At 31.4% G+C, this 23,661-nt stretch overlaps 1 protein-coding gene across 12 annotated transcripts in view; it reads left to right on the top strand.

Annotated features, from left to right (window-relative positions):
* Positions 1 to 22,631, top strand: part of LOC140057990 (uncharacterized) — a 130,093-nt gene extending 107,462 nt beyond the window's left edge. For 5 of the 12 annotated variants that reach the window (XM_072103656.1, XM_072103646.1, XM_072103643.1 and 2 more), the window contains 29 exons: positions 65 to 330; positions 723 to 893; positions 1,384 to 1,494; positions 2,224 to 2,266; positions 2,647 to 2,784; positions 3,020 to 3,202; positions 3,660 to 3,725; positions 3,959 to 4,212; positions 5,814 to 5,936; positions 6,655 to 6,739; positions 7,993 to 8,231; positions 9,756 to 9,876; positions 10,212 to 10,247; positions 10,570 to 10,769; positions 11,350 to 11,454; positions 11,688 to 12,753; positions 13,238 to 13,488; positions 15,164 to 15,320; positions 15,613 to 15,897; positions 16,250 to 16,276; positions 16,878 to 16,919; positions 17,072 to 17,113; positions 18,363 to 18,395; positions 19,366 to 19,392; positions 19,949 to 19,969; positions 20,494 to 20,522; positions 20,627 to 20,728; positions 21,111 to 21,153; positions 21,365 to 22,631. In XM_072103656.1, the coding sequence (XP_071959757.1) occupies positions 65 to 330; positions 723 to 893; positions 1,384 to 1,494; positions 2,224 to 2,266; positions 2,647 to 2,784; positions 3,020 to 3,202; positions 3,660 to 3,725; positions 3,959 to 4,212; positions 5,814 to 5,936; positions 6,655 to 6,739; positions 7,993 to 8,231; positions 9,756 to 9,876; positions 10,212 to 10,247; positions 10,570 to 10,769; positions 11,350 to 11,454; positions 11,688 to 12,753; positions 13,238 to 13,488; positions 15,164 to 15,320; positions 15,613 to 15,897; positions 16,250 to 16,276; positions 16,878 to 16,919; positions 17,072 to 17,113; positions 18,363 to 18,395; positions 19,366 to 19,392; positions 19,949 to 19,969; positions 20,494 to 20,522; positions 20,627 to 20,728; positions 21,111 to 21,153; positions 21,365 to 21,699 (4,601 nt within the window). In that variant the 3' untranslated portion in view covers positions 21,700 to 22,631. Of the gene's footprint in view, positions 1 to 64; positions 331 to 722; positions 894 to 1,383; positions 1,495 to 2,223; positions 2,267 to 2,646; positions 2,785 to 3,019; positions 3,203 to 3,659; positions 3,726 to 3,958; positions 4,213 to 5,813; positions 5,937 to 6,654; positions 6,740 to 7,992; positions 8,232 to 9,755; positions 9,877 to 10,211; positions 10,248 to 10,569; positions 10,770 to 11,349; positions 11,455 to 11,687; positions 12,754 to 13,237; positions 13,489 to 15,163; positions 15,321 to 15,612; positions 15,898 to 16,249; positions 16,277 to 16,451; positions 16,479 to 16,877; positions 16,920 to 17,071; positions 17,114 to 18,362; positions 18,396 to 19,365; positions 19,393 to 19,948; positions 19,970 to 20,493; positions 20,523 to 20,626; positions 20,729 to 21,110; positions 21,154 to 21,364 lie in introns of all 12 variants that reach the window. The other 7 variants (XM_072103634.1, XM_072103637.1, XM_072103636.1 and 4 more) reach the window with 7 other exon arrangements.
* The last annotated feature ends 1,030 nt before the right edge of the window (positions 22,632 to 23,661 follow it).

The raw sequence follows: 23,661 nt of genomic DNA, 5'->3' as shown, positions 1-23,661 counted from the left end.
ACTACCATGACACCACTGTTGGTTTGTGTAAACATAATACAGAACATTTGTTTTCTATGTACAGTTATATGTGATGATGTCTGTGTATATGATGCTGATTGTGATAGGCTGAATCACAATTTTGACGAGTCCTTAAGCCCAATCGATGAAAACCAGAAAGTTGCATGTGAAGCTCATCGTGCTGCCTCTGATTGTGAATGCCCTGTAGGCACTGTTTTTGATAACATTCCACAAAGCATGAATCCATCAGGATTTTGGGGCAGTCAGATGTGTGTGCGCCCTGCAAGTTCCTGTGTGTCTCTATGTGAATGGCAAGGCCGAGCATATGAGGTATATGCTGTTTTTTTAGTGAAATTATTATTGTTTTGTAGGAGATAGAGGAACAAATTTTTGCTTAGTGCAATTATAATATTATATACATATACATAATTTATTTTAATTTTATTATACTGTCAAAAGTTCGGCAACATTATTTACGACATCATCTTAAACACTTCGGTGTCAATCAAGGACTTGCAAAAGTTGGAAAAGCTCTCAAAAATATCCGTAAAAGCAGCAGCTGATATAAACTACAAAAAAAAATTACAAAACGTTCGGCATGTTTCTGAAATGTATAACCCACATATATGTTTTTTTGTACTATGCTTGAAAGAAACTTCATTTTTGTATTTTGCTTATGACTTCATGCCACTGAATAACCATAATTTTCTTTTTGTAATTAGGTTGATCAACCTATGGTTGTAGCTTGTGAGACCTGTACATGTGGGTTGATAACTGAATCAGACACTGTTGTCAGGGCTAACTGGAATTGTGTAGCAATGCCAGATTGCAATCCAACAACAACTGTAGTGACAACTACCATATTATCTACTACTGTTTCAACTAATTGCACGGTAACATTTATATTTTACTTGTGCATACACAAGCCCAGAAATAATCAGTTAAAAAGTATGAGTAAGAAACAATTCTCATTAGAGAATCAGAATATCGAGCATAAAACAACAATTCAATATTATGTCTGGCACTTATAAAATCAAATAGATACAAATATACAATAAGAGAATATATACTTTGTAGTTCTGTGATGGATACATTTTTAGATGCGAGGGTAGGGGCATACTTGTAAGGGACCATCTCAAAATTCTTATAATGCAGTAACTACATTTTTACTGCAGTATAATGTGATTTTAGTGTTTTTCAATGTACACGATTGTGAGTCGGTCACTGCAATAAATTGTGTGTATGATTATTCCAAAACAAGATTACTAAGTATTGCATAAACAGGTTAAAGAGTTTTAAAAATTAAAAACTTGTAGTAAAGTAATTTTGACATGGTTCAAAACAAGGACAGAATTTAACCAACTGCAAATTTTTCAACTACAGCAAGATTCATTAAGACGGTACACAGCAACATGTGATGTATGCCAGTGTAATGAAGAGACCGGTGAATATGACAGTAACTGTCAGAGCTACTGCGACGAAACATGTGCTGAGGTAATGCTATTTTCTTGATGTATTTATTAACACAGTTATATAAATATCCCTTTCACACCAAACTCTGGAGTGATCTCTGGAGACACTCCGGGGTTTTTGACCATACAAAATATAGAGAAACCAAACTAGCAACACCGAGGTTTATCAAATAAAATTGTAAAGTCGCCCTCTATTTGTTTGTTTACATAGCGACGATCATTAGAATCATTTTAATTGATAATATTTTTAATTTAATAATAATTTTCAAAAGTCTCAGAAGTGATATAATGTTTTATTGATACTACTTATTATTTTCTAGGCCCGCTATATATTTTTAACAGATATTTAAAGTATTTTGAAATAATACTAAAGCAATGAGTGATCCGGAGTTTGATGTGGGTACCTTTCACACCAAAACTCCGGGGTGTCCCCGCAGTTCCCTCTCCGGAGAATGTTCAGCTGTTCAACCCCGCAGTTTTAATCTGCGGAGTTCCTTGATTTTACCTTTCACACCAAAACACCGGGTCGTCAACTTCCGGAGTGTCTCCAGAGTTTGCTTTTGGTGTGAATTTACGTTCAAGTTAAATTTAAAGATTATTTATTATGACAATATTCTTTACACATTGTTTTTTTTTTATGGTCATGCAGTATAATTGTAATCAAAGAGCTTTAAATACACATTTAAATCCAGATGGTTGGATTTAAAAATAAAGTAAAAACATTTTGAGCCAAAACTTTTTTTTTAAATAGAATGAAACCATGGTGAATGGAGATAATATCTGCTGTTATTGCAGTAAGTATCATGACTTAAATTTTTTTTTTAGTTAGATCTAAGTAAGTTTATGTCGACTTTGACTGGAATTTAACAATATTTTTACTTAAGTAAACACAGTTATCATAAGAGTATAAGTGAAACCTGAAGCTTCATTATTAATTTTTGTCAAACATTTATTATCCAACCAATAATATAAAATTGTTCTTGAATCTTGAATGTATCAATGTTTTGGTTGGTACAGTAAACACAAATATTTTGTTAGTACATAAAATGTGCATCTAAAAATAGGGCAAAAAATGTATATATAATTTTAACTACTCTACTACAATAATTGTTTAAATCAATTACTGTAACTATGTTTAATAGCAAATTAATATCTTGATTGGTTTTTTTTCTAGTTCCAAGCCCACCAGAATCAACTACATCACCACCGGAATCAACTACGTCTTCACCAGAGTACACTGGTACTACAGGCACTCCATCTTATACAACTGAACAACCAGAAACAACTTTAGAACCCACTACAACTATGCCAGGTTAGTTGATTACCATTGTTACTGTATGACGACAATTTTCTTTGTACAATGAAAATTTTACAAAGTGACAATAACAATTATTTGTTACTAATTACTTTTCTCATGTTGTATAATTTTGTGTATACTTCCTAAAAATATAAACATATTCAATTAATTATTATAATTTATCATCATATTACTGTTCTGTTTTTATTTTTGCAAATTATTCTGTGTTGAATCATATTTGATTTTTTAGAATGTCTGCCACATTGCTACTGTACAATGGGATGTGGTAATTCTCAACCATGTACACGAATGGATCGTTGTGATCAATTATGTAATTGTGGTGCTGGAGACATGCAAATATCTACTGGACGTTGTTTAATTGTTGAAAATTGTCCATCTACCACCCAGATCGTCACAACAACAACAGTACCAGGTATGTGTTTTATTTTCATAAAACAAGAAAACTATAGTCAGATAACATTATGGTTAACAATGTTGAACATACGTTATGGACTTCAATACAGTTGAACCCCTATTAAGGTGGCACCTTTATTCCTTTCTCTATCACTTTTCTACTAATTACATCACTATCACTTCTCTACTAATTACATCACTATCAAACACTATCTGCCTATAATGATCCACGTCAATTATAGAGAGGTCCAAAGTTGGTTTTAAAAAAAAACACTCTAAAATAGCAATTTATTTTGTGAAGAACACATTTTTAAGTTATCTATCATATGAATTAAAAAATTGTTTTTTGTTTTTACTTTTACACATTAAGAAAAATGGTAAAAGCCAATCAAGTTTATTCAATCACATTTAGCAGGGTGTGGTTCTTAAATCAGACTTATACGTTTTAATTTTTTTTTTTCATTTTTTTTAACCAGCAACAACAACGCCTACACCAACAGCAGTTACCTATCCAACTGAACCTACAACAACTGAACAACGAGGTATAAAGTTAGCAATATAATTTTATCATTGCAATTTATTGGTAGGGAATCAGACTGACCATTTTGAAAAAAAAAAAAGAAATTTAGTGGTAATAGATATCTAGACAAATGTCATAATTTAAAAATAGAAGTAGTTTTTTGCATAAAAAAATGAAGTGTGATACAGAGTCATAACATGAGAAGATTGTTTACTAAGTTTATGATGTATAACAGAATAACTTCATTCATTGTAGAATGTTCTGAGGACTGTATCAGAACAGTGAACTGTGAAGCCGTACAAAATCTAGAGGCAGGTAGTAGGCTTTTTGAGCGAACATTAATGTGCAGAGATTGTCAATGCCCGTCTGGGTACATTAAAGATTTGCCTGGTAACACAGACCTTCGTGAAAGCTATGATGACATCCAATTTGTTCCTGGTTCCGGCTTTTGTGTCAATATCGGGCCGTGTCCTCCACCACATTGTTATCACAATGCACACCAATTTTCCGTAAGTAATTCAATCATTTATTCTTCATTCTTCTTATTTGCAAACATAATAAGGATATATTGTGCACAGAAAAAATGTTTTTTTGTCACTTAATAGTTATTCATGTAAACCATGTTGAAATTGAAATAAAACTCCGAGGCAGAAATCATGAATCATTCAGCCCATCTTGAAAAGAGTACTAAAAAGCCCATTGGCTGCTTTTCCAGGTTTTACAGTATAATGGTATAATACGTAATGTATATGTAATGTAATAATAAAATAAAGTGCAAAATTCAGATTCAGGACGAGCCAATTAATCCTTGCACAGAAAAAGTTTCCATTGGCTTTCATTTCAGTTTTCATTGGATGTCATATTTTTTAGAAACACAGGAAATCGATTTTTTGCACTTTTTCATAAATTTTCCTCAAAATCATGTTGCCATTATTATAGAGATCAGTGTTTAGTCCTTTTGCCATTCTCTACTGGTTTACATCACCCTTTTTAAAAGAAAAGATGAAGAATCTTTTTAAAGTCTAACATCTTTTCATTTATGAAGATTTTAGTTAATGATTGCAGTATAGTGGTAGTTTGACACAGATGTTGGTGCATTCCTAAACATAATTTTTGGAATGTGAAACACCTGTGTCAAGCAGTTATTGCACAATAAAAACTGGGTAAATGCTAATTTCACTGCTATCTAACAAATTTAATATCAACCAATCAATTTGCTAAAAGGTTTTTGTTAAGATAACAATGAAATTATACAGTTACAATACTGCAAACATGATTTTAGCAAATTGATTGTTTTGATATTAAATTTGATAATTAAAGCCTTTTGAATGTTATATATTTTTAACACAATTAGTCTAATCCATTCAATGTCAGAACTCTTTCAATGCCTCTGCTCGCATGTCATGAATACTGCACTCAAACGTCGAAAATTAGTTAGTCATTTGATTGTTGAGCTTGTTCTTTGATTGTTCGACTTGTCCTTTAATTTTACAAATTGTCATTGGATTTGCCAAATTGTTCATTGTTTTTTGCTTATTCTCTTATGAGAATATGTTTTAGTTCTTTGTTTTCTATATTTCTTTGTTTATTTTTATTTTCCTTTGTAGTTTTTTTAGTTTGTTTGTTGATTTTTGAAAACGTTTTTTTACATTATTCTTTGCTTTAATTTTTTACTATTATGGGCCCTAATGGCCGCTCATAAATATTTAACCTCATTATTCATGATTTCTGTTGGAGAATTGAAATACAAATTTTGTGTACAGGACATAGGCGTATTAAATTTTTCTGTTAACTAAAAGTAAAATAATCTACAAAAAAACATTAATTTGTAATGATTTTGATGTAATTGATTTATGGTTTTCATCAATCTATTTTACTTATTTTAAATTATGTAATTTTATGTAATTGCTTGCTGGAACGTCTCCTCTAAAGTGATTGAATTTGTTTCCCCCATGTGAAATCCAGAATAAATTGAATATTAATATTATTCATAAAATCCACCTTTTTATTTTGTTTTTGTTGATGTATTTATCCTATGCTATGATGAGATGCAAAATAAATGAAATGAAATGAAAAATTTAATTCTATCTATAAAAACTTTATTTTCTAGGCTGGTCAACGTGTTGACATATCAGATTGTCAATCATGTAACTGTGCATGGCTGAATGGTACATATGATTTTGATTGGGAAAACTGTGACACTGGATGCAATTTGAACGAGGCTGATTGTCCGGTAAAGTTACTTAATATTTGTACTATATGTAATTATATTATGATATAAATTTAAAGATAATATGTTCGACCATATTAAACTACTAGAAATCAACTCAGCAACAGCTTATAATGCAAACAGAGCAGGGATTCAAAATGGCAATCCATAAATATATAGAAATATTAAACAGATATAAATATAACAAATTATGAAGAACCACATAAATCAGAACATTCATTTTTTCAGGCGTTATAAATTAACTCAATCATTTTCTCGGTAAAAGTCTTTTTTTCGCATTCTCATGTTTATTGTTTTATTGTACTTAAAATTTGTATCCATTTTTAATGTATTTTTATGAGTGAGTAGCCAAATGGTTTGAGTCTCACTCGCTCCATTGTTCTGGTGGCAGAACAAGTCTTTTCGGATAAGGACTTTAAACCGTAGGTCCACTGTAGTACACATATTGCTCGAATGTGCACTTTAAAGAGAACCTATAAGAACATAATTCGAGATGAGTATTGGGTTACCATGTACTAGTTCAGACACAGACACTGTGTCGTTGACAGATGAGAGAGTGCCTTAAAGTGACTGCACTGACATGACATGACCCTTAGAGGAGAAGCATGTAGTTGAAAATTGTAACATCCACAGCACCATAAACAATTCGGTGCTATACAGGAACTCGTATATTATTCATTATTGTTATCTTTAAGAAAATCCTGATTGTTTATGTATTTAGGGGGGTGAAGTATTGTACCGTGAAGAAGATGGGTGTTGTCATTGTGTGAATGAAAATACGCCACCATCCACAACACCATTACCACGTAAGAACATTTTTTTACTACAGTAACTCCTTTTTTAACGTATGGTTTTAGTTTGTTTTAATGTAGAAATGTATTAACTTCCATCCATAACATTTTCTTTATTAATACTTCAAATAATATGTTTGACTTTGAATCTTGAAAAATCTCAAATGTCATGGTTTTCACCAGGAAAAACCATTTTAATTTTCCTGTCTACAAAATATTGAATAAAAAACTACCATGCTTTCTTTGTTTTGAGACCGAAATGCTATGTGTCTTTTCTTTATTGATTTCTTAATTTTTTGTGTCATCCACGGTTTATCCTTCATAAATCGTTCCACAGTTTTTTCCGGGAAATGTGAGTTAATTGATTTGGCGAGTAATTAGGTAAAATATGTCACCCTTAGTGTGGATGCCAATAGATTCCGATACAACTTTCCAATCTTTCATGAATCTGTCATGAATGATCAAGGATCCGAATTCATGTATGCTTGATTCCTTTAAGGGTCTGATCTTTTTCCTGGTTGTAATATTTGGTTGGCTTGTATCTTAGGTTTCCAAATTATTGAGTTATGGTCACTAGACCAATAGGTGAGTATGCTGTTAGTTACACTTTTTTTCGAGACTAATATCCTCCTGCGTTGGAAAATGAACAATCTGTTAGAGGCCATTTCCTTGTAGTAGTTGATATGAAGTAGTATATCAAGATGGTTAAAGTCACCAAGTATGGTGACTGCCATGTTGGGATGCTGTGAGTTTAAGTAAATGTCCCACCTGGTCATCAGGGGGCAATTACAATATAGTAAAAAGCATGCATGATATTGTATGGTCTTCATTTATTCCAAAGTATTTCCATATTTTTAGGCACTGTGGTATTGTAAATCATTGCGTTTAGATTCTATCTAACATACAGCGCAACGCCGCCTTTTTTTGGGTTTTTATAAAAAAAACAAATCCATCAATGTTGAATGCTACAAGGTGTCTTTCATCAGAAAACCAAGTTGCTGATACGGCAGCAATTTCAATGTTATTATCATAGACTGATTTGTAGCCATAGTATAACGTACACACCTATTTGGCAACAGTGGCTTTAATATGCTGCTTTTGTACTTTCCTGGCAGCTAGTGAATATGATTGAACCTTATCTTGTTTGTTTTACTTATTTTATATGTTGTAAATGTATTTCATATGTTGTACATTTTTGCCTGAATACATGAACGAAACCTGTTAATATTGTTTGGTACAATTATTTATTTTATAAACATTTTCTGCAGCATGCCTTCACTGTAATTATGTACTGAACTGTAGGCAGTATCGAATGATTGACAGTCTAGATAGAGCACCAATTCCGAACGGGATTAAGATACAATGCCTCAGTGAACGATCACAAGGAGAATGTGGTTGTCCATATGGATTTGCAGAGGATGAATTGTGGCTTAGTGGAATGTGTTTATCTTATCCACCAGAGGACTCTTGTCGAGTGCAATGTGAATTTAATAATGTTGTACATTTGGTAAGTTTGCATATAGATCAACTCTTTTTTAACAATTAATTCAGAATCATTAAAACTATCAAATTGATGATTCTTGCTTTAATGAAAATCTTGTGCATAAAAGTATACAAAAATGCAACTAATTAGGAATCATGTCATGTCATGAAACATTGTGTATGATTACCAAAAAAAAATTTAAAGAAAATTAAGGAGTAAACAAATTGTAGATACTGCAGTAGAGTCATTTTAACATGTACAATCATATATTCAGGTCACTTGGGGAAACCTTCTCATCCTCAGGCCAAAACTGTTTCCAAGCTCCTCATTTTGTATACGCTTCCTTTAGATATCCAAAATACTTAAACCTTGCTTACCTTTCGAATTAACCTCTTTTAAGGGTCTTTCACACCGGGTGGAACTGTGCTGGAACAGGTGTGAAAGACGACCCTTTACCACAGCATGAGCTTTTTTTCCCAAAAAAATGATCTTAAAATCATCATAAAGGTACTGGTATGATCACCCAATAGTGGTATGATCACCCAATAGTAGTATTGATGATTCAGTTAATCTGTGGTGACAATAAAATGGACCTGAGAGATATTTTGTTTTCTTTTCCCTCCGCAACCTTTTTTGACCTCGACCCCGAATCTAAATCATGGGGATTTTTACAACCCTAAATCAAATGTGTTACATAGGTATATGAAGACGAAAAATCATGATGACCTTTTCTGTTTTGCAATCAGAAGCATTCACAAACAAGCCCAGATAATCAGGTCTAAACATTTGAAAAGCCTGTTTTAGACCAATCGACTTAATTCACACAAAAATTGAAATATCAGTCATATGCGCATGCATATTTTCATCCACTGAATAAATTACCGTAATAATAAATGAATTCACAACCAATCAGGAATGTTCAATTCATACAAATAATACTCGCTACTTGAAAAATATTTTGTCTACGACGTAAAGAGGTATTCTCCACTTGCAATTAACAACGCCCACTGTTCCGTCCATTCCTTATTATGTGTGCGCACTATAAAAGCATCAACACGCGCCAGAAATTGTTATAAGTGTGTATATGTGATAAAATTAGAAACAATTTCCCCACCCTTTAAATTTATTTTGCAACCCAAAACAATAAGTTGCGCAACGCGTTATAGATAGTCATGTGTTGTTATTACCGGTTGAAAAAGTATGTTCAAAAGTTCTCTACATACGATTATGGGTGTCATTTCCTGCCAGGTTCCATTAATAATTAATTTGATGTATGAGAGTATCATTTCCAAAAGCATTTAACAAAAGCTGTGACTCATGTACTTAATCTATCTATCTGAGCGCCCCTGTGATCTCTAATTTCAGTATCTATATTAGGTAAAAATAGATATCAAATATTATTTCAAAATAACGTTTAAAATGTTTACTTTTAAATTTTAATTTACCCAGTTTTAAATGTATCTGTAAATATTGACCAGTTTAAAAATTTAATTTAAATATTCTTTGCATTATTTTTCTCTCTAACACATACCTTTAAAATTGATATAGCTTGGTGAAACAGTACAAATTGGTTGCCACCTTCTTACATGTGCAGCTCAAAATAACTTTGTCAATAGATGGGAACATAGTGATGTAAATTGCGTTACGCTACCTCCCTTTCACACCACACGTAAGTACATTTTTTTAAATCTAATACCTGTAATTTAATGTAATTAATATGATTATACAAATATACTTTGGCCTTGAGAGTTTCTTTGTTAACTATAAGGCTAATTTACACAGGATGAGTGGTAATAGTAAGCGAAATGGTTCAGAGGTGCCTGAAATATTATATTTAAACTATTTCAGAAACACCTTTTATTTGTAAACTATTAGCCTCTTTTGATAACTTCATTCAAAGAATAAACCAATGTTAATCAATTTTTTTTACAAATTTTTATTTAAGCAATTCAATTTTTTGAGTTTTCATAATTATTGAAATCAATGTGATTTTATTTATTACAGCTACAGTAGTGACAACAGTGGAAGTAACTGAATATGGTAAGCTAATCAAGCTTAAACTACTATTTATATATATATATTTATATATGGCAAAAAATAGAGCACTAATGACCCTTTTTACTTTTAGGCAGATAGCAAAGAAGGAGCATTCCATATTTACCTCTGCCACGGAGGTTATATCATTATCTTAGTCTGTTTGTCAGTATGGCCCTTGTCTTTTAGTAAGAATGTCAAAAATACTAAAGACTTCATTAAATTATGTACACAATTAATAGTCACCTGATCTATGTACGCAAACTCACACTTTTAGTTTTTATCTTAAAATTGCTCGTTTCACATTATTTATTTTTTTCATTTATAGTCTGCAGCTCAGTGTGTAATTGTGAAATAAGCTGTAATGAATTGGCGTCTGGAAACCTAGGTGAAATGCAATGTGAACGCAACACTATGTGCTTATCATGCCTATGTGAGGATGGTTATTATCGTGATGATATTTTTAACACTAGTTTATGTATACCACAACGTGACTGTCTTTGTCAATACAATGGAATACAATATGAGGTATTTTTTTCTGTTTTGCAATATAGAGCTTTCAATTTGCGACGATTTAGGAATTCATTTTTAGGTCATGTTAATTCATTGTGTGCATACTGAGGGAGTCAATCTGTAGGTCATATGTCGTCAATTGTTGCTAATTAAAAGCTCCCTATATTTAGTATTTGACCCACACTGACACTAGTAATTTATGACAATAAATAATTTCTTCACAGTTTATCCTGCTTACTTATACACAAATAATATACAGGTAGTTTGAGATATTACATCTGTAAAGATGTAATTCCTTATATTTTATGCTATTAAATTGGTCTATACCTGATTTCTATGGTCTATCCAGATGAATATATATATATGTTAATGTGAAAGAATCGTTTTAGAATTTAAAATACATTACAAATACAAGACAATGCTATAATACAATCAAGGTCCACTTTTCAAAGTAAGTAAGAGTAAGAGTCCCCTGACTGTAGTGTAAACCCTATTGCCCTCATTCATTTCACAGGGAAGTGTTCCATTAATGTGGGAGGTTATACTGTATATGAGTTAAAATGACTTGGTGTTTTGTTTTTTTTTTTTTTTTTAGAATGACCAAACGTTCTGGATGGGAGATTGTGAGCAGTGTACATGTATAAATGGCCAAACAGAATGTGTTCAATCTTGTAGGCTTACAGAGGCAATATGCAGTGCGGTATGCAGTTTTTTACAGTAGTAGTTTCTTCTTAATGATTTGTTACTCATGTTAGAGTCATTGATCACTTTACTCTGACTCATTAATCACTTAAAACTCATTAATCACTTAACTATGATTCATTGATCACTTAACTATGACTTAGACTATGTTTAGGTATAGACATAGACCACTTTACAAGATCACTTTAAGATTTTTCTTCTTAATTTTATGTGCATTCATTGTGTTTACAGAGAGACCAAGTTTTAGTAGCACAAGATAATAGTTGTTGTGAGTGTACCGACCAAACAACCACATCTACTACTGTGCGCACACAGACTACTACTCCAATTGAAACAACAACCGTTACTACAACAGTTATTGCTACAACAACTCCTTATGTTAGTACAACAACTCCAGTTCCTCATATTAGTACAACAACAGAGTCAAGTACACCATCACCAACTACTGTTACCACAACACTTTCTACAACAGAGACAACAATGGTAGAAACAACAACTATAATAACCACAACATCAGAACCAACAACAGAACAACCAACAACTGAGGAACCGACAACAGAACAACCAACAACAGAGGAACCGACAACAGAACAACCAACAACAGAGGAACCGACAACAGAACAAACAACAACAGAACAACCAACAACAGAGGAACCGACAACAGAACAACCAACAACAGAGGAACCGACAACAGAACAACCAACAACAGAGGAACCGACAACAGAACAACCAACAACAGAGGAACCGACAACAGAACAACCAACAACAGAGGAACCGACAACAGAACAACCAACAACAGAGGAAACGACAACAGAACAACCAACAACAGAACAACCAACAACAGAGGAACCGACAACAGAACAACCAACAACAGAGGAACCGACAACAGAACAACCAACAACAGAGGAACCGACAACAGAACAGCCTACAACAGAGGAACCGACAACAGAACAACCAACAACAGAGGAACCTACAACAGAACAGCCTACAACAGAGGAACCGACAACAGAACAACCTACAACAGAGGAACCGACAACAGAACAACCAACAACAGAGGAACCTACAACAGAACAGCCTACAACAGAGGAACCGACAACAGAACAACCTACAACAGAGGAACCGACAACAGAACAACCAACGACCGAGGAACCAACATCACCAACAACTGAACCGAGACCACCACCACCAGTAACATCCACAACGTCATCACCTACAACAACTATTCACAGAAGTACAACAACCGAAGGTTCAACTACCACTGAGACGACGACTTTTAGTACTGTCAGTCTCACAACTGGTAAGACTTTGATACTATATTGAGTTAGGGACCATTTCAAAGTTATTATACTACAGTACTATCATTTTGTTTACTCTTTAAATTATTTGCGCAAACTTTTTTTGAACAAACATACACACTGTTTATTAGAGTGAATGCTTCATCAAACTTTATTGCAGTAAATATGTAGAATAATAAGAGAATAACTTTGACATAGTCCCTAAAAACTCTTGTGATTTTTGTTGACATGAAACAGTCTCAGAAAATGTTTTTGGTGAATGAATTATTTTCTGTTACTAAATAAAAATATTATTATTAATAATGGACAAAATGCCATGGTCATTCATAAGTAAATCAAATCTGGAGAATTGTTAAATGGGATGTTTACAAAAAAAGTCTCTAGACTGCTAATAAAAGATGTAGCAAGACAGTTAACACTTATTTTTTTTATTTTAACAGAGCATAATTACGGTACATAATTAAATTTATTTTTTTGCAATTACAGAAGAGGTTTGTGATCGAATTTTGGATGACTTTGAATCTGGTAGAACAAACAGTTTTACTACTAGTGGTGATACCTACCTTAACAGTCCTAACTCATTCCATCCAGCAAGCAACGAAAACGTCTGGGCCAAGGTTACCTTCAGTGAGCCAGTTTTAGTTTCAGGTCTCCGTTTCCGCGGTAGCAGTGAAAATTCTGCCCGCCGTGTTTCCATTTCCAGTCTGTATGAATCAGAAGAGGCTTCAGATCATGGTGTAAGTATTGTATGAAAGTATTGATTTCATTACTAATAAATTAAAAGAAATTGTTGAAGTTGTGGAAAATGCAGACTAAAGCTCTGTCTACACTATCAAACTAGTTTGACCCAAAAAAGTGTGACGTGCCCAAATATGGTAGTGATATGCTCAAATAAGGTGGTGATATGACATCATCATGTCCATATATGGGCAAATAAAATTTTTTTTCACATAAAGTTTGATAGTGTAGACAAAGCATTAGTGACCATGTCAAAATTATCAGTGCAGTTTCTATGGTTTATTATTTGATATCACTTTTAACTTTTTTTGCAGTGATTAACTCAATAACATTGAAAAACACATAAGTAATTCTGGTAAAAAAATCTGTAGTTTACTGAAATAGATGTAGTTGAATCATTTTTTTCATGATCTCTAAACCAATGCAAAAGTTTAATTTTACCATACTACTGTATTTCAATGTCAGCAACACAATGTATATATACAATATACATTTAAAAAGAAACTTTTTTTAGCATTGGCCAAACATATCAGGAGTAACAATTTTTGGCAACGCAAACCATCTATATAAGGAGTAATGACCTCAATGAATCTGAAAATAACATTTGTCATTCAATTGAATTGAATTGTCTTATACATTTTATTATACATTTCATTCTATATTTGTTCATACACTACTTATACATATAGTCAAAGAACTTATAACACAAGAATCTCCTGTTCTTCAATTTGCATTCAAAACACAGTATCGGAAGTACAGGGTTGAAAGGTCAAACTGGGCGACGCCATTTCACAGCATGGAGCGGCGCCCCCTCCAAACTAGCAAGTCAATTACTCTACCCCCCTAGAGTATTAGCAGATTCCCTCTATGATTTTGACTTTCTAATTTGATGCGGGCGCCCTACTCCTCAGTCAATTACTCTATCCCCCCTAGAGCATTAGCAGATCCCCTCTATGATTTTGACTTTCTAATTTGATGCGGGCGCCCTACTCCATGGCTCACAATGGCGCCACCCATAGCTCTATTGTATCCCACAATGCCTTTCGAAATTGTTACGCGCTTCGGACGAACAGGAGATTCTTCTGTTATAAGTTCTTGGATATAGTACATATGATGCTGATATCCATGTACTGTATTATTAATTTCTAAACTGTATTGCATACTCCAAAAGCAAAAAATGTATGTCTACATCTGGTTTTTTTTAAAACTACATCCTCCTGTAGAATATTGTATTTTATCAAACTATCTCCATGGCAACTTTATACATGCAACATTCTAATCTAGTTGCGGTAATGAGGTAAAACACATAATAAGCATTACAAAGGATTTACAAAGGACATACTGCACTAATATATTTTTTTTTATTTATTCAATATAGACACAGTTGAAATTCTTATTAGAAAATATAACAATTAATTAACACAGTTATAAAAAATGCAAAACATCAAACGTAAGCCTATACTGGAAAACTAAATAGAACCGATAAAAAAACATTAAAAAAATCATTAGATCAGGTTCTAATGATAATTTTGCAGACAATGAACTGGACACAAACTTCTAGTTGTTCAATGGTATGATAAATATAATATTTGACTATGGATGTAAATATTTATTTGGTTCAGAATAACTTAACAAGCATAATAATAATAATAATAACCTTATTTTTAATTTCAGGCATTCACTGTTCTGGATGAAGAAGATCCAACCGGCATATTTGTGGTTGAGTTTGATGAACCAATTGGACCTTTGTTAAGTCTGAGGATCGAAGTTAATGATTTCATTGGAGAGTATCCAAGTCTACAATTTGATATGCTTGGCTGTGCAGCAGAGGGTAAATAAATAAACCAGTATACTCTTGTGTGTGTTGTGTGCGTCGTGCGTATGTCACATGCGTAACAGCCCTAACCTTTTTTCCTGTTTACCTCAACAGCTTAACTATTTGTTAATTTGCTCTATTATTGACAATTTGTTCAACCTGCTTTTTATTTATTTTTTGAATTGATAATGTATAGATTATAATTAATATTTAGCAGATTAAGTTTAGCTAGGCCTAGCTCCTGAGTGGATAAAAGACATTCTGGATAGCACTTGATGATTATTACGTTTCTTAATATTTTTCACAGTGACTGTTGAAACGACAACGGTTTCGACCACTACTGAAAGCACTCCTACTGAAATGACAACAACCACTGTTACCAGTACCACTGCTACACCGACGGAAACTACCATTCGTTCTACAACAGTGTCGCCAACAGAATCAACGACTTCTCTTACAACTATTATCGAGGAAACTACTACTACCATAACCACTGTTACCACAATGGGCGAGACAACGACAACAGAAACTACAACTACTCCAAGTACGACCGTTACGAGGAGGACAACTACACCTGTTCCTACAACTGAAAGTAAGCCTTTGCCATTTTATTTTCCATCGTAACATCGATAAAACAATAACAACAAAGATACATACTGGATAATACGCAATGTGCATTTTTTTTTTCTTATTTTATTTGAATTAAATCCAACAGAGATATCGACATTTTAAATAGTTAATTTGTTAATACATTTAAAATAATCACAACAAAAAATGCGAATTTGTCTTGGCCAAATAATTTCAATATACATTCAATGTCCATATTTATTTTAGCAGGAAAGGGTGTTTTTTCACTCTTCCGTGATTGTAGTAATTAAACTTATAGATTCTAATAAATATTTGTAATAGAAAAAATAACTGAACATTTCATAACCTTTCTTGAGGTACACAACCACCATCAACAACAACAGGTGAATAAACTTGATTAATTACATCAAAAGTTGTTGTTTATGGCAAACAAATATCTAGGGTATTTTCAATTAAAATAATTAAAGCGAAACAAATTTGTCTTGGAATTCAATGTCCACATTTCAAACAATAGTTTGAAATAATGAAATAACTCCAACATTTTATGAACTTTTTTAGGTACACAACCACCATCAACAACAACAGGTGAATAAACTTGATTTAATTCAAACTTTTAATGTTTTAATAAATAATTTTGAAAATACTCAATATAAGTAGCATGTTTGATTTTACATAAATATACAATATGAAACTGAGAAATATTTTATTATTTGAAATAAAGAAATAACTCTCAACATTTCATAAACGTTTTTTTAGGTACAACTGAACCACCATCAACAACAACATGTTAACAAAATTGAACTTTTAATGTTTTATAAACAATTTTGAAAATGCTCAATATAAGTATAGTAGATTTTATATATTACAATAAAATATACTAATTAAAAGATAATAGAAGTAAATTAAAAAGTTAGCAACTAAACTGATAAAGATTGTATTATTTAAAATAAATAAATAACAATCAGTTTTTTATCAACTTTAAAGGTTCATCAACAGCGCCACCACCACCATCAACAACAACAGCAGGTTAATAAAACTGAATTTTTGTTTACATATATATTACAAAAAAGGATACAATTAAAACATAATAAAAGTAAATTAAAATTTATCAATTAAGCTGATAAAGATTGAATTAATTAAAATAAATGAATAACAGTTTTTTATAAACTTGTTTAAAGGTTCATCAACAGCTCCGCCACCACCATCAACAACAACAGCAGGTTAATAAAACTGAATATTTTGGTTTTCTATTAAAAAAAGGGGACTTATTCTAATTCTTTGTGTGCTAACTATCAGATCATGTCAAAGTTTTTACTGCAGTTACTGTATAAATTTAGTTTATTCCAATGTTGCCGTATATGAGGCAGTCACTGCAATAATAGAGTGTATGATTAACCATAAACAGGTTGCTAAATAATTGTATAAATAGTATTAACAGAATGTAGTAACTGCCGTAGAACAACTTTGACTTGGTCTCTAACTATTATGACATTAACAAACTGTACTTTTATCCTTAAATAATATGTTCTCAGTTCCTTCTAGCTTCTCCTGTCTTTAAAAATATATTATTATTATAATACAAGAGCCTTCAATCATGTACATTAAGCCTATTTTCCACTAGGTGAATCGAAAACGTCAGCTTAGATACATAGGTAGAAAGGGATTTTTTGGGAGATGGAAACATGAATATGCAAGCATATAGGCTGCCGCTTTAAATTTGTGCAAACAAATTTGCCTAGTAGAATAACAGGCTTTATTTGCAACAACCGACAACCTAAGAATATGAAACTAGTTCAGGTCAATTCATCTGCTGTCAGTCGTCAGCTTGAACTAGAAACCACCATGCTGTGTTGAGGTATTATAGAACGAGGAAGCACTTTCCAACTTCCCTCCCGCGCGGACACAATGAATTAACATAACTTTGTTTGGTTGTCGGTTGTTGCGAATCAAAAGTACTCTTTACTTTAAAATAGCACAACATCCATTTTAATTGTCCAAAGTTGTTCAGCGACTTCTCATTGAATCCCAATATGATGTAGTGTATTTTAATGTTTAGAGTATGCATTCGTTTCCATACATGAAGTTGATAAATGAACCATTAGGTTTATACAGAAAAAAAAAACTTAAGCCAAGGAAAGTTTTCGAAATTATTTAAAACTTTAAAACTTGAGCAATAAGCATTTATGCCAACTATTTTGGCATAACATTGAATAGTTATGTAACGTTAGTTTTGCAGTTGATGTCATTTGTGGCCTTTCAGTTTCAATTGTTCATCTGTTTTTCTGTTTATTTTATTACTTCTATGTGATTCACCAAAGGCTTTTACTTATTTATGTGTTTGATTAATTGGTTAAAATTTATTATTATTTGGAAAAATCCCAAAATATGAAAGTATTTGTTTATTCATTAAACATTTCTCATAAAATTAATTTTTTTTTAATTTTAATTTTTTGTTTATTATTTATTTAGGTACACAACCACCACCACCATCAACAACAACAGGTGAATAAACTTGATTTAATTCAAACTTTATCGTTTATGTAAAAAAAAAGGAAATTTCTCTTTTCATTTAAAGATGTATTGTCCTTTTGACTAATTCCAAAAAAAATTTTAAAAAAGATTTCGAAACAAAAGGGTCATTTTGAAGTATCATAATAGTTGTTAACTTTTACCAAAAATTAGTCAACCAAAAAATCATTTAACTGAAATACGGATGTTTTAATGTTAAAAAAAATAACTTTGACTTCCAGTCAAAGTTTTTGATCAAAACATATCTCATAAGGCTACTCTATATGCATAATCATAAAACTTCCTCGCGATCTGTGTGAAAACACCTTTTCAACCGTGACAAGTTGTAAACAATCTTAATAGCATCATGCATAATGCATACTTGTGGTTTAAAGTCTTTGTTTACTTTCGTTCGCGATGATTTTCCAGATGAGATGTAATCAAATTAATTTACGTAAACTTGTTTTTTGCTCAAATTTTCGACTTAAAGTGAATAACTTTAATATTACTTTGATATGGCCAATTTAAATTTAGAATATTTTGACCTTCATTTTTTGTGTTTCAAGGGACAATACAGTACCCAATATTTATATATAGCCTACAAATTTGTCCTAGTTAATTAAACTTTTAATTTTTAATAATAATAAAATAATCTTTGAAATAAGAAATCATGTTAAAATTACTTTAGTTACTGCACTACTGTATTATTTTAGTTTGTTTCAATGTAGAAGTCTATGAAGCAACTTGGGGCGAAAATATTACCTGAGACTTTCTACTGTAATATGAAAATAATAAAAACTAGCTTAAGTTGTTACTACATTTTTTTTGTTAAGTTACTCATCTACAGAAGTTATTTGATTTAAACTATGACCTCTTCCATAATTCAGTAGAAAATCTAGTTTTCAAAATTAATGGATTCATTCATTTAATTGTTTGTATTTCATTTATTTAATTGCTTTTCTAGGTACAACTGAAGCAACGTCACAAACAGGTAAACTAAATTTTGCTTTAATATTTCTTCATTATGGATTACAACTAACTAAATGTTGCTACTACTTGCTATGTTAAAAATCAGATTTCAGAATATGCAGTATAACAATTATTAATATAAAATATAAACTAGACAAACATAACTATATTTATACTTAAAGATGTATTGTCCCCCTGGGAAAATAATTGTCAACAAAATATTTGTTGAATATGCCATTTTAATGTAACTTAATATTTATCCACTTTGACCAAAAATTGGATCCAAAAAAAAAATTTATTTACCTGAAAAAACTGTAATTTAAAGCAAAAAATTGTCAAATTGGCTGCCAGCCAATTGGTTGAATTTAACCATTTATTTTGTCATTTTATAAGTGAAAACATTTTTTTTTTCTACGGAAATGATTAACTTGATTAAAACTACAAAATAACATATTCAAAGTCTGATTTAATTAATCTTCATTTTTCATGTTTTTGGGGGGACAATACATCTTTAATTGTTGGAGTTTAAAAAGTTAATTAATTATTAATCATTGCTATTATTATTGTTTTTTATTTAGGTACCACACCAATGGTGGAAGGTAAGGTCACATTTCAGTTTTAAATATTGTTGGGAATATAGCAAATGTATTACAAACTTACTTTTTTTAATGACGGGACATATGAGAACAAATCCGTATTACTTATGTGAATAAGCCAATTACTGTCAAGATGTGTAGGAGAATACAAGAAATAAGTGAATGAGAAAAAATGTGTTAGATTCTATGGGCCTGTTTCTGCTGAGAAGAGAATACGGATTTAAAATACCGTATTTTGAAAGAACAGTATATTCTTGCCAGTAGAAACACATTCATATCAAAAGAACCGATTTTCTTTTTATAAAACAGGTATTCCCAGAATACAGTTCTTTTAAATTTTTCCGTAGCAACAGGCCCTATAAAGCATAAAGGTCCTTATATGGTATGTTATTGTAAAAATTAGTAGATAAATTATCACATTGTGAAGTGAAAAGCAAACAAACTTATTTTAATGCTAAATCTGAATGTAGCTTGATAGTTTTTACAATCATCTATTAACTTTTCATTTTTATTGTTTTTTTTTACAGTCTGCCTTGTTAATAATCAAATTTACAATGTGAGTATGTTTTTTTTTTGTATATTAAACTATTTTTAAAAAAAGGTAATTTTTTTTATATCTGAGTATATCCTCTTTCTATATTTTATATATATATTTTTTAGATTGGTGAAACGATTCCGACTAGTGATGTTTGCCAGTCAATGACATGCACAGACGAAGGTGTCTCAACGAACACGACTCAATGTGATAACACGTGCGAAGAGGTAAATATTGTTATTTTGATAATAGGGACTTTTCGACTTGAGTGGAAGTTCACGTTCACTACTGGGTTACTCGTCGACATATATATGAACTTTTAAATTTAGATTACATTTATTGTGCTAGTAAATGTGTGACGTAAAGACTTTGAGATCCGACTGTAAACACAGCACAGTGTATATTGAATAAATTATATTCAGTGTTTTTCTATAATTATTTAATAAGAATTGTCAATACTTTATATAATAATTTGTCCAGGCAATTTCTGTAATATAATATGTCATTTAAATATCAATCATGTAATATATATACCATAATATGGAGATACAATACAGAGAATCATGTAGATATTTTAATTTCTTAATTGCATTTTTTTTTTTAAATCAGGGTACCTTAAGATACATGGAGGGCGTATGTTGTCCTATATGTGGTAAGTACATATATTATATATATATACAACTAATGCCGATAGTTTTGTGTTTAATTTATTAAAAGAATTAAAAGAATTTTAATTGTTTTTACTTAAAAGATACTTTTTAACTTAATGTTAACTTTTCTTTACAATTGTTATTTATGTTGCTTTTTGAGACTATTTAAATAAGACAAGTGTAAATAAATTGTATTTATAATTGCAACTTCAGAACCTCTGGAGAATTGCAGAGTGGTAAGTGAGCAGATTGAAAACTTTGAATATGATGGATGTGTGGCTAATAGTTATGTCCAGCGTACAATGTGTCAAGGTCGTTGCAACTCCAAGGCTAATGTCACAGAATCAATGACAAACGTGAGTGTAGCTTGTGATTGTTGCAAGCCAACAACGATCTCTACAAGCACCGTAGAACTAGTATGTTCTGATGGAATCAATACAATTCAACATGAATACTTCGTCATTGAAGAGTGCTCATGCAACAGTTGCGAGTACGAGGCAGAAACACCGCAACTGAGTGGTAATGCCTTTGGTTTTGTTAACGTGTAATTGAAGCTAGTACGGCAGTATACAATCATGCCAGATTATATACTAGTAAATAAAAAAAGTATTAAGTTTATGACCATGGAACGTCTTTAACTAAGATTATCTGCAGCTGTTGTTAAAATATTAATTTAATTTAGCATTTAAAAAAATTAATCTTTTATTTATCACATATTAGATTGAAAAAAAATATATATTTTGACCCGAACCCAAGGTATTGGGTACATTTAATAATTTGGCTCTGTAAATGAATTGTGGAGTAGATTGTAGGATGAAAATGATTAACAGCAAATTAGATGAACGTTTGTAAATGAAATATACTCATGTAAAGATAAAAGTTTATTTTAGAAATGATTTGAAGAATATATATGGGGCTATTTAAATAATAATTAATGTTATCAACATAAAATATCATTATTGAGTATTAATACACATGTTAACAATAGTTTTTATCAATTGATATCAAGTAATTATCATTAATATTAGCAATAACGCTTGTTCATACCAGTTTTATAAATCTATATCAGTGTTATCAACATCAGATTGTTATTATATATTTATCAATGATACCTAACAGTGTTCAATATATTGATATATAAACATGAAATAATGACTATCGAGGTATCAATAATATTTAACACTGTTCAATATATATTGATGAAATAATTACTACTGAGTTATCAATTTTTAACAGCAGTTTTCAATATCAATTGAATGTTATCAACATCAAATAATCATTATTGAACTTATCAATAATACACGTTGACACCAGTTTTCAATATCAATACTATCGATATTAATCCAGTATTAATTAATCAAATATTTGGTAAATTAGTTACATTTTTTTTTCTAATTTCGTTCTTTCGGTAAAGGTGATGGGAACAGTTATTCTCCATTGACAATCAGCTGCATTAAAATTATCCTTTTGGCAAATGAAATCAGAGATCATAGCGTGTTCTTTATTATAGTTCACAACTACCGTATTTATTTGAATAAAATGCCTCCTTCAATGGAATATTATTTGTTATTCGTCCCTCGAATAACGCCTTTGGAGCGTTATTTGATTATACATGTTACCATATTACACCGACAAAACAAACGCTTCCCCCGAATAAACTTCCCCCGAATAAACTTCCCCCGAATAAACTTCCCCTAAAATCATCCGATCCTAAACAATATTCCCGAGGTGTTTATTCAAATAAATACGGTATTACCATACATATAATAATAATTATTGTTTGAAGGTTTGCATTGCGAAATCAAATGTTGATATCAAGAGTTTGCGGAACACCACGTGTATTATTTCTGAAAATAACTGTTGAGTTTCTCGACGTTTCGTTCAATATGCTTTGATCATCCTCAGGAGTGAACAAACTTTATATCAAAATAATAATTATTGTGATCCTCCATCCATGGTGGTGTGGTGGTAACGTTTTTGCAGGCGGTGAGGATGACGACGTATGATGTTGGCGACGATTAATGATGACATTGTTGGTAATTGATAATACAAACCATGGTTTTTCAAGTTGCGTAGGTATGAATTATGTCTTCGATATGATGTCGAATCCTAAATGAAATGATGACGATGACGATAACAAAAGGAAAAGGACGTGTTGTTAATGCCATGGTTGTTGATTTTATATTGTTTGAGATTGTTGGTTTGCATGGAGAAATTCAACGTCCAAAAAATAAAAAGTAACAAAAAACAACAATGGCAAGAGATGAACATGGACGAAGGCAGATCCCAGAAGAAAGATGTGAATCTTGTGACGGGATTGCCTTTAAAAATAGAAAATTAGGAAAAAAATAAATAAAAATAAAGTTAATAAATTAATTTTAAAATAATGAAATGCAAAAATTAATATAACAGTTGTATGTGTATGCGGTATACCACGTATATTAGTTATCAAACTGAGTTTCTTCACGTTTCGATCAAAATAGTCAATTTGATATACCGTAGGCCTAGAC

Source organism: Antedon mediterranea, chromosome 1 (genome assembly GCF_964355755.1).
Source record: "Antedon mediterranea chromosome 1, ecAntMedi1.1, whole genome shotgun sequence".
Lineage (NCBI taxonomy): Eukaryota > Metazoa > Echinodermata > Crinoidea > Comatulida > Antedonidae > Antedon > Antedon mediterranea.
This window is presented reverse-complemented; position numbering and strand designations above follow the sequence as displayed.